The sequence below is a fragment of the Rhodnius prolixus genome, unplaced genomic scaffold (assembly GCF_049639745.1).
Source record: "Rhodnius prolixus isolate KJV_2025 unplaced genomic scaffold, Rpr scaffold_9, whole genome shotgun sequence".
Lineage (NCBI taxonomy): Eukaryota > Metazoa > Arthropoda > Insecta > Hemiptera > Reduviidae > Rhodnius > Rhodnius prolixus.
In genome coordinates, this window is record NW_027411604.1 from 1,455,398 (window position 1) to 1,468,821 (window position 13,424).

At 36.3% G+C, this 13,424-nt stretch overlaps 1 protein-coding gene across 1 annotated transcript in view; it reads right to left on the minus strand.

Annotated features, from left to right (window-relative positions):
- Positions 1 to 13,424, minus strand: part of LOC141454740 (LHFPL tetraspan subfamily member 6 protein-like) — a 603,704-nt gene that overhangs the window by 492,769 nt on the left and 97,511 nt on the right. Inside the window, exon 2 of the mRNA XM_074129307.1 lies at positions 5,887 to 5,993. Coding sequence (XP_073985408.1) covers positions 5,887 to 5,988 — 102 coding nt within the window. The 5' untranslated portion in view covers positions 5,989 to 5,993. The remainder of the gene's footprint in view (positions 1 to 5,886; positions 5,994 to 13,424) is intronic.

Here is a 13,424-nt window from a genome sequence, read left to right on the forward strand (position 1 = left end):
CTAGTTTAACATAAATTTCATTGACTTTTTTTTTGTCTAAATTAATTAATTTAAAATTTCAATTTTTGTTTGTGGGTATTTCCGGGCAAATAGTCGAAATAAATCAGAGATTTACGTAAAATAATATTCTAATTACTGTTAATTATTTTGGGTGACTGAATGGTTTCAATAGGATGAAAAAATTAATGCCAGTTTCAGTCATGATAAACTTTATTCTGTCAGAGCTTTCGACCCTAGGGACTAGGTCCATCTTCAGGGCTAATTTACAATATACTGTTTAACATCATTACAGGGTTGGTGTGTCTTCTGTCTTGTCTGTTCATGGACTCAAGACAGGAGACCATGGAGTCCATGAACAGACAAGACAGAAGACACACCAACCCTGTAATGTAAAATATTACTTTGTAAACTAGCCCTGAAGATGGACCTAGTCCCCTAGGTCGAAAGCTCGGCAGAATAAAGTTTATCATGACTGAAACTGGCATTAACTTTTTCATCCTATAATATTCTAAGTTATAAATACAAAATGAATATGCTTACGAATAGTTTCCACAGCTTACGGAAGTTTTAAAGCAAAGTAAAAAATTAATAGGATGAAAAATTATTGCCAGTTTCAGTCATGATAAACTTTATTATACAGCGAGCTTTCAACCTAGGGTGACTAGGTCACATCTTCAGGGCTGTGGAACATATTTACAGTGTGTTAACAATAATTATATTACAATGAATATGTATAATGTCACGAAATATTTGCAAAAATATTTACCTAATTTACAATAATTGATGTAAAACAGTATATTGTAAATTAGCCCTGAAGATGACCTAGTCCCTAGGTTGAAAGCTCGCGGCATAATAAAGTTTATAATGACTGAAACTGGCATTAATTTTTCATCCTATTGAAACTATGATTCAATCACCAAAGATAATGAACAGTAAAAAAATTAATGACACAAAACAGTGCTTCTTATCAACGCCTGTAAAGACCAATTTCCTGCATAACGATAGGAAGAGCGTAAAGAAAAAAGAGTCTTTTCAATGAAGTCGCCTTGGCGGAGTTGGTCTAATTACTTAGTAACACCGGAAGTTAAGATGATCTTCAATTTTGATTAGCAAGTTTAACCTTTCTGAGGTTGCAGGAAGTCTGTTAACGTTTTAACTGTTCGCGTTTTTTTTTTAATACTCCTGAGTGTATTTTCGAGTAAAGTTTAAGTCTAGTATATTTAAGATGCAGATAATAATTCAGATTGCAAACAGGACAATAACCAATGTTTCCTGTAACGGAAATAAGTAAGTAGATCTTTTTAAAGTTTACAAGACTTATAATAGAGAAATTTTCATTCATGCAATTAGTGTGTTCAGACAGCCATAATGATTTAAAACTTTTAACAAGGACTTTTTATAATAATAATTCAAAAATAAGTTAAATTGTGATTATTAAAAAGTTTTCAAAAAAAAGAAAAAAATATATATTTAAAAAAAGATTATAAATAATAAAAAAAAAAAAATGAAATTCAAGTTTTAATTTAAATATTTCATGATTATAAAATAACTTTTAGCTTTTATTAGAGCCGAGGAGGGAAAAAAATGAGAAAAATGATGTGAATAAATTTTCCAAAGCTGGCAATTTCAACGGAAATGCTTTATATTTTTATTTTATTTATTTATTTTTTTTTTTAATTAAATTGAAGCTTAAATTTTTTTCGCCTCCCAAAAATCACACATATAAATAGCGAAAATTCCAACCTCCACAAGTAAGAATTTTCCTGGGAAAAATGTTCAAAAAATCTAAAAAATTTAAAAATCCATTCAGAAAAGTAGTATTTCCTGTTGTTGACCAACTAGGGTTATATTCGAGTCTTTAGGTTTAACTTCCTGCGATCATTCATTATTGAGATATTCGCGTACACATTTATCGCAGAACAATTTTTTTTCAAAAAACACTTTATCGAATTTTGCGGGTCTAGCCTCTAACCGTTCGGCTACCGTGGCGACTAGCAAACATACTTTACTGTAAATTACTCATATTAACCATTAAAGGTATAGACCGGGGGAATATAGCCTAGTACCGCAATACATCTTAGCTTAGCGGGTCTAGCATCTAACCTCTCCGGCTATCGTGACGACTAGCAAACATACTTTACTGCAAATTTCTCATATTAACCATTAAAGGTATAGATCGGGGAATATAGCCTAGTACCGCAATACATCTTACCTTTGCGGGTCTAGCATCTAACCGCTCCGGCTATCGTGGCGTCTAGCAAACATACTTTACTGCAAATTTCTCATATTAACCATTAAAGGTATAGATCGGGGAATATAGCCTAGTACCGCAATACATCTTAGCTTTGCGGGTCTAGCATCTAACCGCTCCGGCTATCATGGCGACTAGCAAACATACTTTACTGTAAATTTCTCATATTAACCATTAAAGGTATAGACCGGGGGAATATAGCCTAGTACCGCAATACATCTTAGCTTAGCGGGCCTAGCCTCTAACCGCTCGGCTACCGTGGCGACTAGCAAACACACTTTACTATAAATTTTTCGTACTGCTAATGGTCATGCTGTATGTTCAATATATGTGGCACATTCTTTGGCATTGTATCAATCTCAACTGTGTCTGAACGGAAGAGGAAAAGCGTGAACGGGTCAGGAAAAAAAAAGAAGAAGAAGAAAAACAACGGAATTGAGAAAGTTTCCATTTACACATTATAGATTGTGGAAAATGGAATTGAGAAAGTTTATTTCCATGTAGCCGCTCACTTGTATGAAACTATTATCACGACATTTTGTTTGACTCCCACCTCCTTCATATATCCATCGAAGATCTACTGGCTGTAATAGTGCAAAAAGTCTATGTTTAGTTGTTTTGTTTCTATTACTTCCATAGCTTCTTTCATTTTTACCTCATTTTTACTGTAATCTTTCTATTCGTAACTTATTTTTCTACACTACATTCTCACTAAAAATAAAACATAGCTTTCTATTTTCACTTCCGTTAGTAAAACTTAGATTTTCGGTTAAGGATTTTTTTTTTTTTTCAATTCAATGTTTTAATAACACTTTTTATATTTCTAAAGTTATAAGACACTTTTAGACAGAAATGAAACTTTAGACGGAAATCTATCCAAAGCACAAGAAGTGCCCTTTTTCGAATTCCTCCCCCCCCCCCTCCAAAGAAAAAAGTCATTGGAGCCTTCATTTGAATAGTGGCTAACGCAACGTTTAATTTTTAGAACCATCTTCTCTGTTTCTAGCACAAATTCTTGAGATTCAATTACAGGATCAGATAGAGTAGGGCGAACCTCACCGAACCCCCTCATCAAAGGGACTACTCCTTTAGGGGGGGGGGGGTGAGCGGAGGGATGAGGTTTCTGAGGGATGAGCCTGGAAGGCACATTACTCTCAAAAAAAAATAAAATAAAATAAAGCACAACCAACAAGATTAGTGTTTTGCCTACCTTTAAAGGGTTCAAAGCAAGTTTGAAGAAAGTAAGCACAAAATATTGTTACTAACTACAGGGATTAACTCCTTGGGTGTTTCCATGGCAATCATTTCTTCCTGGAAGTCTAGCCAATAGAAACAATGGGTCTAAGCAGCCTCAGGCTGTTGAAAGATAAATCTGACTGTGTTTTGTAACAATTCTCTTATTTTACTGGCGATTTACTTTCTTTTTATAAAACAATCACTTTTAATTAAGAAAATAAACTGAACAACAAAGTGCTACGATTTATTTTTAAAACCAATTTGGGAAGTTCATCCAAGATACCAGCATCCACCGCGAATAATATTTTCAATCCAAAAAAAAAAAACTCCGCTGTACAACCTAATTCTTCTATTTATGTATCTAACAAGATATAGACGACAAATCAATTCCAATCACCAGATTCCATTTAGGACATACACTCAACAGCAAAAAAAACCGGACACTCAGATTTGGTCTCATAATTTTGTTAAATACGCTAATCTTTTTAATTTATGGTAAGAATTGGTTTATTTATAAGTTATTTACAAAAAATCTGCCACAAATGACTAATTTTTATTAATTATTAACACAAAAATATAAAATAAGAAATTAACACATTTTTTTTTAAACTTTATTCTTCATTTTTATCAGGTTTTCTGACAAGGGATGTTCTTCTAATAGCGGGTATTTCTCCCTCTTCTACGGCGAAGGGCCCTAATCCTGTCAGGCATAGAAGAAATTAAATTTTGGACTACTCCACTGGCAGAGCATCCCATTCTTCACGAAGAGCAATTTGGAGCTGATTTAAGTCACTAGGAGGAGGATGACGATGTCTAACACGCCTTCCAAAATTATCCCGTAAATGTTCTATGGGATTCATATCAGGAGTTCTTGCAGGCCAGTCCAGAACTGTGATTCCCACTTGCTCCAAGTATTCGGTAACAATTCTGGCGGTATGTGGGCGAGCATTAACCTGCATCAAAATGAATTGGTCACCAATAAATGGAGCCAACGGGATCACAGCCTCTAGGAGCACTTCCTCAATGTAACTCCGAGCAGTCAGAGCCCCCATTATCAATGAAAATCAGTTCAGTACGGGCATGGAAACTGATTCCATCCCAAACCAAAACTGATCTCCTTTCGAAAGGTCGTGACTCGCGAAGAGTACATTGAGCAAATCGCTCCCCTGATCGTCTCCAGACTCTGTCTCGATCGTCTGAGTGGTATAGACCAAAGCGAGACTCATCTGTGAATAAAACTGTTCTCCATTGCTCTACAGTCCAATGAAAATGTTGGTCGGCTAATAATCGCCTTTCTCTACGATGCCTTTCCAGGAGTTGGGGCCCTGTCGCGGGGCGCCTTGCTTTAAGTCCACGCTCCCTTAGTCTCCGCCGTACTGTGTCCGAGCTAACACGCGTATTTCGCGCCACTTGAAGCCTGTCCCGAACCTCAGGAGCACTTAAATGGCGGTCTCTCAATACTTAGAGCGTGAAAAATCGATCGTCAACTTCAGTTGTGGCCCTTGGTCGGCCATTGCCAGCCCTCCGCTCGTAACTGCCAGTCTCCCGGAAACGCCGGAGTGCATCATTAATGGCGGACTTCGCTACTCCAAGGGTTTCTGCGGTAGATCGGACGCTCCGGCCTTCTGTTGCCAAGGCATCAGCTCAGGCTACGTCTACATTCGAAAGAACCATTATTTTGGACCAAAATGAAAAAAATCACGTCTATTAATGACAGAAAGGCGCGGTTAATAAATTAAAGATCTTTAAAGGTGCGAAAACCTACTTACAGTTTAGAAGAGTTCCGTCAGGTAAAGCAGCCTCAAGACAAATAAGCCACATCTGAGTCTTATCTCATGCCCTACTAATCCTGAAGGGATTCCTTCTCTGTAATAACCAGATTACCCACAACAAACACATTACTGATAATCAGCTTTTATATAAAAAATATTAAGTGTCCGGTTTTTTTTGCTGTTGAGTGTATGTTAAAGCGAACACTTTATCCCAAATTCCGCTTCCTTTACACACAAAATCACAATCGCTTTTAAGCCCAAGATGATTGAGGAGGCAGTGATTATCACTAAAATGATGTAGAATGTCATGCTGACATCTACTTCGACGATATTAACAGACTGCTTGCTGCTAGTACCGCTAGTGGCGTAAAAGTTGTTAAATTTTCAAGCAAATTAAGAAGAAGAAAAAAAAAAAAATTAAGCACAAAGAATTAATCAAGAACATTCTAGACTTAGCGGCAGGAATCTGTGTTATACGAAAGATTTGAATTTTGATTGATTTTGCATCCTTGATGCTTTTTCATGATAACAATAATCAATCAATCATTTAATTCGATAAAATGAAGTGGATTCGAATCCTTCGAATTTATGTCCGTTTTCCTGCCTTCGTGACTTCTTTTCACTTACCTTAATCCAATATGGCAGATAAAAGCCGGAACAACACAAAATGGCGGCCACTAGCGACAGGAGAGCCCATAATTGTCCCCAGCCGCTTAATGAACTGCCCATGTTATCTGGAAGATAAATAAAAAAAACACTATGATTAGATGAAAATTTGTTTTTCTTTATTTATTATACAGTAAAATTTTGGAAAAACTACATCGAAAATCACTAGACAGGACGCCCTTCGACAATAACATCCTTAATAAAGCCCCATGCTATTAAAACTTGCCTGTTTTCCCAACACTGATTCTGAACAACAGGATAGGATTTTTCTTTTACATTTTCTTAGTTGAAAATTGTTAGCCTTAAATTAATCGAAAAGCATCTTTAACAATAAATTACATTTTTTTTTTTTTTTAAGTTACCCCAGCGCTACCTAGTAGTAAACTACAATATTTATCCTTACATTTTTTTTAAGTTACCCCAGCGCTACCTAGTAGTAACAATGGCAACAATATTTACCCTACTTCATACTCAATACCTGAGGAGAGAAGTTACCCTGCGGAAACTCTTTTAGATTCACTAGTCTCTCGTAAAATCGAGTGGCCAATAGAAGTTTTAACAATTATTTAATTACGTGAACTGCGGTAAAACAAAAAGTCATATGAGAGTTTATACTAGAACAGAGATGGGTACTGATTAAAAATACAATTGATCATAATTTTAATCGATTAATTTTATTCGATTAATTTTAATCGATTAATTTTAATCGACGTAATCAATCGTAATTTTAATCATATGACAATTAATTAGTGAAGCAAATTTCAAATTTCAATCGTTAATCAAATTGATTTAATCACTCACTATATCACTTTCAACCTAGTGGTTTGGACCACGTTTTGGCGAGGCCACCTTTCGCAGTATCTCTAACAACAACTTTTCAATTAATTTTTTCTGACTTGGACTTTACAAGCAAACGTTTTCTGTAATTTTACTATGAATTCGCGAAACGGATTCATTTGAAGCTGATCTAATGGCGTACTTAAGCTTAAATGTCAGTTTGGCTTGTAATTAATAGTTTGGTTCAGAGAGAATGTGTCGCATTCTATCACCATTATTGTTAATTTGATCTCTTTTTTAATGCAATTCGAAGTTACAAGAATATTCGTAAATTATGGTAAGAAAAAGTCATGTGAGTGTTCATACGAGATTCTTTTTCATGAGAAAATAAAGTGAAAATGTCGAATATTGGCGAAAACTATTCAAAAACGATCTTACTTTAATAAAAAATTTCTAGAAAATTGAGAATATACTTTTTTTCAAATAATTTGTTAGCATTTTCTCACAATAACTACGTAAAATGAATATTATTTCTAAAATCACAAAAAAAAGTAATAAGATGTGAGAAATTAATAAAAGATTTAGAAAAATAAGGGAAAGGTATTGAAGCACCATTGTTAATATCGCTTTGACCAGCCCACAGCTGGTTATCATTGGACGGGGCGTGGTTACACTAGAGGTGGGCATGGACCCGCCCACAGTCTGCAACCTACTACGCTGTGATTGGTTACTACTTTAAGCTCAATAATTTTAATGAAATAATCAATTTAAAAAAATTTTTTCGACATTTCTCCCATAGGTATTTGATAAACTTTCTAAATAAAAAAGAAAAACACTCATATTAAACCATGTTGCCGACTCGCTAGACTTATTTAGGACTATTTTACACTCACATTTAACCATGTTGATGACTCACTAGACTTATATAGGGCTAGTTTACATTCACAATTAACCATGATGATGACTCACTAGACTTGAGAGTACTATCATACATTCACAATTAATCATGTTGACGTCTCATATAGGACCACCTTACACTCATATTTAACCATGTTGCCGACTCGCTAGACTTATATAGGTTTACCTCATACTCACATTTACCTACGTTGACGACTCACTAGTCTCATATAGGGCCAATTTACACTAACATTTAATCACGTTGATGACTCACTAGACTTATATAGGGCTAGTTTACATTCACAATTAACCATGATGATGACTCACTAGACTTGTAGAGTACTATCAGACATTCACAATTAACCATGTTGACGTCTCATATAGGACCACCTTACACTCATATTTAACCATGTTGACGACTCACTAGACTTGTATAGAACTATCTTACACTCATATTTAACCATGTTAATGACTCATTAGACTTATATAGGACCACTTTACACTCACATTTAACTATGTTGATGACTCACTAGACTTATATAGGACCATCTTACGCTCACATTTAACCAAGTTGATGACTCACTCTAGTCTACTTATATAGGGCTAGTTTACATTCACAATTAACCATGATGATGACTCACTAGACTTGTAGAGTACTATCATACATTCACAATTAATTATGTTGACGTCTCATATAGGACCACCTTACACTCATATTTAACCATGTTGCCGACTCGCTAGACTTATATAGGACTATCTTACGATCACATTTAACCATGTTGACGACTCACAGGACCTATGTAGGTTTACCTTATACTCATATTTAACCATGTTAATTACTCATTAGACTTATATAGGACCACTTTACACTCACATTTAACTATGTTGATGACTCACTAGACTTATATAGGGCTAGTTTATATTCACAATTAACCATGATGATGACTCACTAGACTTGTAGAGTACTATCATACATTCACAATTAATTATGTTGACGTCTCATATAGGACCACCTTACACTCATATTAAACCATGTTGCCGACTCGCTAGACTTATTTAGGACTATTTTACACTCACATTTAACCATGTTGATGACTCACTAGACTTATATAGGGCTAGTTTACATTCACAATTAACCATGATGATGACTCACTAGACTTGAGAGTACTATCATACATTCACAATTAATCATGTTGACGTCTCATATAGGACCACCTTACACTCATATTTAACCATGTTGCCGACTCGCTAGACTTATATAGGTTTACCTCATACTCACATTTACCTACGTTGACGACTCACTAGTCTCATATAGGGCCAATTTACACTAACATTTAATCACGTTGATGACTCACTAGACTTATATAGGGCTAGTTTACATTCACAATTAACCATGATGATGACTCACTAGACTTGTAGAGTACTATCAGACATTCACAATTAACCATGTTGACGTCTCATATAGGACCACCTTACACTCATATTTAACCATGTTGACGACTCACTAGACTTGTATAGAACTATCTTACACTCATATTTAACCATGTTAATGACTCATTAGACTTATATAGGACCACTTTACACTCACATTTAACTATGTTGATGACTCACTAGACTTATATAGGACCATCTTACGCTCACATTTAACCAAGTTGATGACTCACTCTAGTCTACTTATATAGGGCTAGTTTACATTCACAATTAACCATGATGATGACTCACTAGACTTGTAGAGTACTATCATACATTCACAATTAATTATGTTGACGTCTCATATAGGACCACCTTACACTCATATTTAACCATGTTGCCGACTCGCTAGACTTATATAGGACTATCTTACGATCACATTTAACCATGTTGACGACTCACAGGACCTATGTAGGTTTACCTTATACTCATATTTAACCATGTTAATTACTCATTAGACTTATATAGGACCACTTTACACTCACATTTAACTATGTTGATGACTCACTAGACTTATATAGGGCTAGTTTATATTCACAATTAACCATGATGATGACTCACTAGACTTGTAGAGTACTATCATACATTCACAATTAATTATGTTGACGTCTCATATAGGACCACCTTACACTCATATTTAACCATGTTGCCGACTCGCTAGACTTATATAGGACTATCTTACGATCACATTTAACCATGTTGACGACTCACTGGACTTATATAGGACTATCTTACGCTCACATTTAATCATGTAGGTGACTCGTTAGACCTTATTTAGGACTATCTTTCACTCACATTTAACTATGTTGATGACTCACTAGACTTATATAGGGCTATTTTATATTCACAATTAACCATGATGATGACTCACTAGACTTGTAGAGTACTATCATACATTCACAATTAATCATGTTGACGTCTCATATAGGACCACCTTACACTCATATTTAACCATGTTGCCGACTCGCTAGACATATATAGGACTAACTTACGATCACATTTAACCATGTTGACACTGGACCTATGTAGGTTTACCTTATACTCACATTTACCTACGTTGACGACTCACTAGTCTCATATAGGGCCACTTTACACTAACATTTAATCACGTTGATGACTCACTACACTTATATAGGGCTAGTTTACATTCACAATTAACCATGATGATGACTCACTAGACTTGTAGAGTACTATCAGACATTTACAATTAACCATGTTGGCGTCCCATATAGGACCACCTTACACTCATATTTAACCATGTTGACGACTCATTAGACTTGTATAGAACTATCTTACACTCATATTTAACCATGTTAATGACTCATTAGACTTATATAGGACCACTTTACACTCACATTTAACTATGTTGATGACTCACTAGACTTATATAGGTCTATTTTACATTCACAATTAACCATGTTGACAACTCACTAGACTTATATAGGGCTATCTTACATTCATAAATAAGCATGTTGATGACTCACTAGACTTATGAAGGACTATCTTACACTCATATTTAACCATGTTGATGACTCACTAGACTTCTATAGGACACCACTTTACACTCACATTTAACTGTGTTGACGACTCACTAGACTTATATAGAACCACCTTACGCTTACATTTCACCATGTTGACGACGCACAAGTCTTATATAGGGTTATCTTACACTTAGAATTAACCATGTTGACTAACTAACCATACTAACTAACTTTACCTACATGAATTACATTTAGATAATTTATGTTTGGATAACTATTTGGTAAGACTAGTATCTTGTATGAAATGGTGTGTTAAGCCTCCTCAGCTACGGTGCCTAGGGGGAACAGAAAACATCCCGTCTCCCAATACATAAATAACGTCACGAAAGTAATCCTAACAAATTTATATTTGCAACTTTTTTTTTTCTGGAAATGAAAAAAACAAAAAATTATTTCTCATGGGAAATTTGGGATTTTACGCAATAATCATAAGGTATTTGGAAAAGATTTTTCCAAAGAACAATAAAAATTGTCCCCAATTGTTGTGTTACCAAAAAAAAAAATCCAATGTGGTCAGGAAAACTGGGAGCAATTTGAATAGAAAACTAGGAACCAGCAGCTGGTGCATGTGGGTGATATTATCCTCCCATTTACAGGAAAATCTCGCTAAATCAAATCACAAAACAGAAACCAAAACATCCATGTTTGGTTTAGAGTGGGTGGGGAGAAAGGAGAGAATAAAAAATAATAATACTAAAAATAGAGGTCCTGCAATTAAAGCAGCACCAACATGGCTGACAAATTGTATATTTTACTGTTACTTCATAAAAGGAAATTGGTTTTTAAATGTAAGTGGGGGGTAAAAATAATATATAGAGCATTTCTAAGTGGGTGATTTTTGTCACAAATAATTTTTTCGTAATAATTTCAATAAAGTGATTTTTCCCAAGATTCTTATTTGTTTCTACCAAAATGCCGTTGGGCTTGCAATCCTGATACAGAACTCCTGAAAACAAAGGGAAATGAAATACACTACTTCCTCTCAATAAACTAGATTGCGATGGCCGTGATATTTTAACCCGTAATTATTCATGTTTAAACATGGACTTAAGGCCGCTGTGAACCAAAAAAACTATTCGTCTGTCCGTCAGTCCCTCGGTGAAAATGTACGGTCAGCAAAACTCAACCATTAAAAACTCACAGGAACATACTTTACTATAAATGACTCATATTAAACATTAAAGGTATATACCGGGGAATATAGCCTAGTACCGCAACACATCTTAGCTTTGCGGGTCTAGCCTCTAACCGCTCGGCTATCGTGGCGACTATCAAACATACTTTACTGCTTTCTCACATTAACCATTAAAGGTGAAGACCGGGGAATATAGCCTAGTACCACAATACATCTTAGCTTTGCGGGTCTAGCCTCTAACCGTTCGGCTATCGTGGCGACTAGCAAACATACTTTACTGCTTTCTCATATTAACCATTAAAGGTGAAGACCGGGGAATATAGCCTAGTACCGCAATACATCTTAGCTTTGCGGGTCTAGCCTCTAACCGTTCGGCTATCGTGGCGACTAGCAAACATACTTTACTGCTTTCTCATATTAACCATTAAAGGTGAAGACCGGGGAATATAGCCTAGTACCGCAACACATCTTAGCTTTGCGGGTCTAGCCTCTAACCGCTCGGCTATCGTGGCGACTAGCAAACATACTTTACTGCTTTCTCACATTAACCATTAAAGGTAAAGACCGGGGAATATAGCCTAGTACCGCAATACATCTTAGCTTTGCGGGTCTAGCCTCTAACCGTTCGGCTATCGTGGCGACTAGCAAACATACTTTACTGCTTTCTCACATTAACCATTAAAGGTAAAGACCGGGGAATATAGCCTAGTACCGCAATACATCTTAGCTTTGCGGGTCTAGCCTCTAACCGTTCGGCTATCGTGGCGACTAGCAAACATACTTTACTGCTTTCTCACATTAACCATTAAAGGTGAAGACCGGGGAATATAGCCTAGTACCGCAATACATCTTAGCTTTGCGGGTCTAGCCTCTAACCGTTCGGCTATCGTGGCGACTAGCAAACATACTTTACTGCTTTCTCATATTAACCATTAAAGGTAAAGACCGGGGAATATAGCCTAGTACCGCAACACATCTTAGCTTTGCGGGTCTAGCCTCTAACCGCTCGGCTATCGTGACGACTAGCAAACATACTTTACTGCTTTCTCACATTAACCATTAAAGGTGAAGACCGGGGAATATAGCCTAGTACCGCAATACATCTTAGCTTTGCGGGTCTAGCCTCTAACCGTTCGGCTATCGTGGCGACTAGCAAACATACTTTACTGCTTTCTCATATTAACCATTAAAGGTGAAGACCGGGGAATATAGCCTAGTACCGCAATACATCTTAGCTTTGCGGGTCTAGCCTCTAACCGTTCGGCTATCGTGGCGACTAGCAAACATACTTTACTGCTTTCTCATATTAACCATTAAAGGTGAAGACCGGGGAATATAGCCTAGTACCGCAATACATCTTAGCTTTGCGGGTCTAGCCTCTAACCGTTCGGCTATCGTGGCGACTAGCAAACATACTTTACTGCTTTCTCATATTAACCATTAAAGGTGAAGACCGGGGAATATAGCCTAGTACCGCAACACATCTTAGCTTTGCGGGTCTAGCCTCTAACCGCTCGGCTATCGTGGCGACTAGCAAACATACTTTACTGCTTTCTCACATTAACCATTAAAGGTAAAGACCGGGGAATATAGCCTAGTACCACAATACATCTTAGCTTTGCGGGTCTAGCCTCTAACCGTTCGGCTATCGTGGCGACTAGCAAACATACTTTACTGCT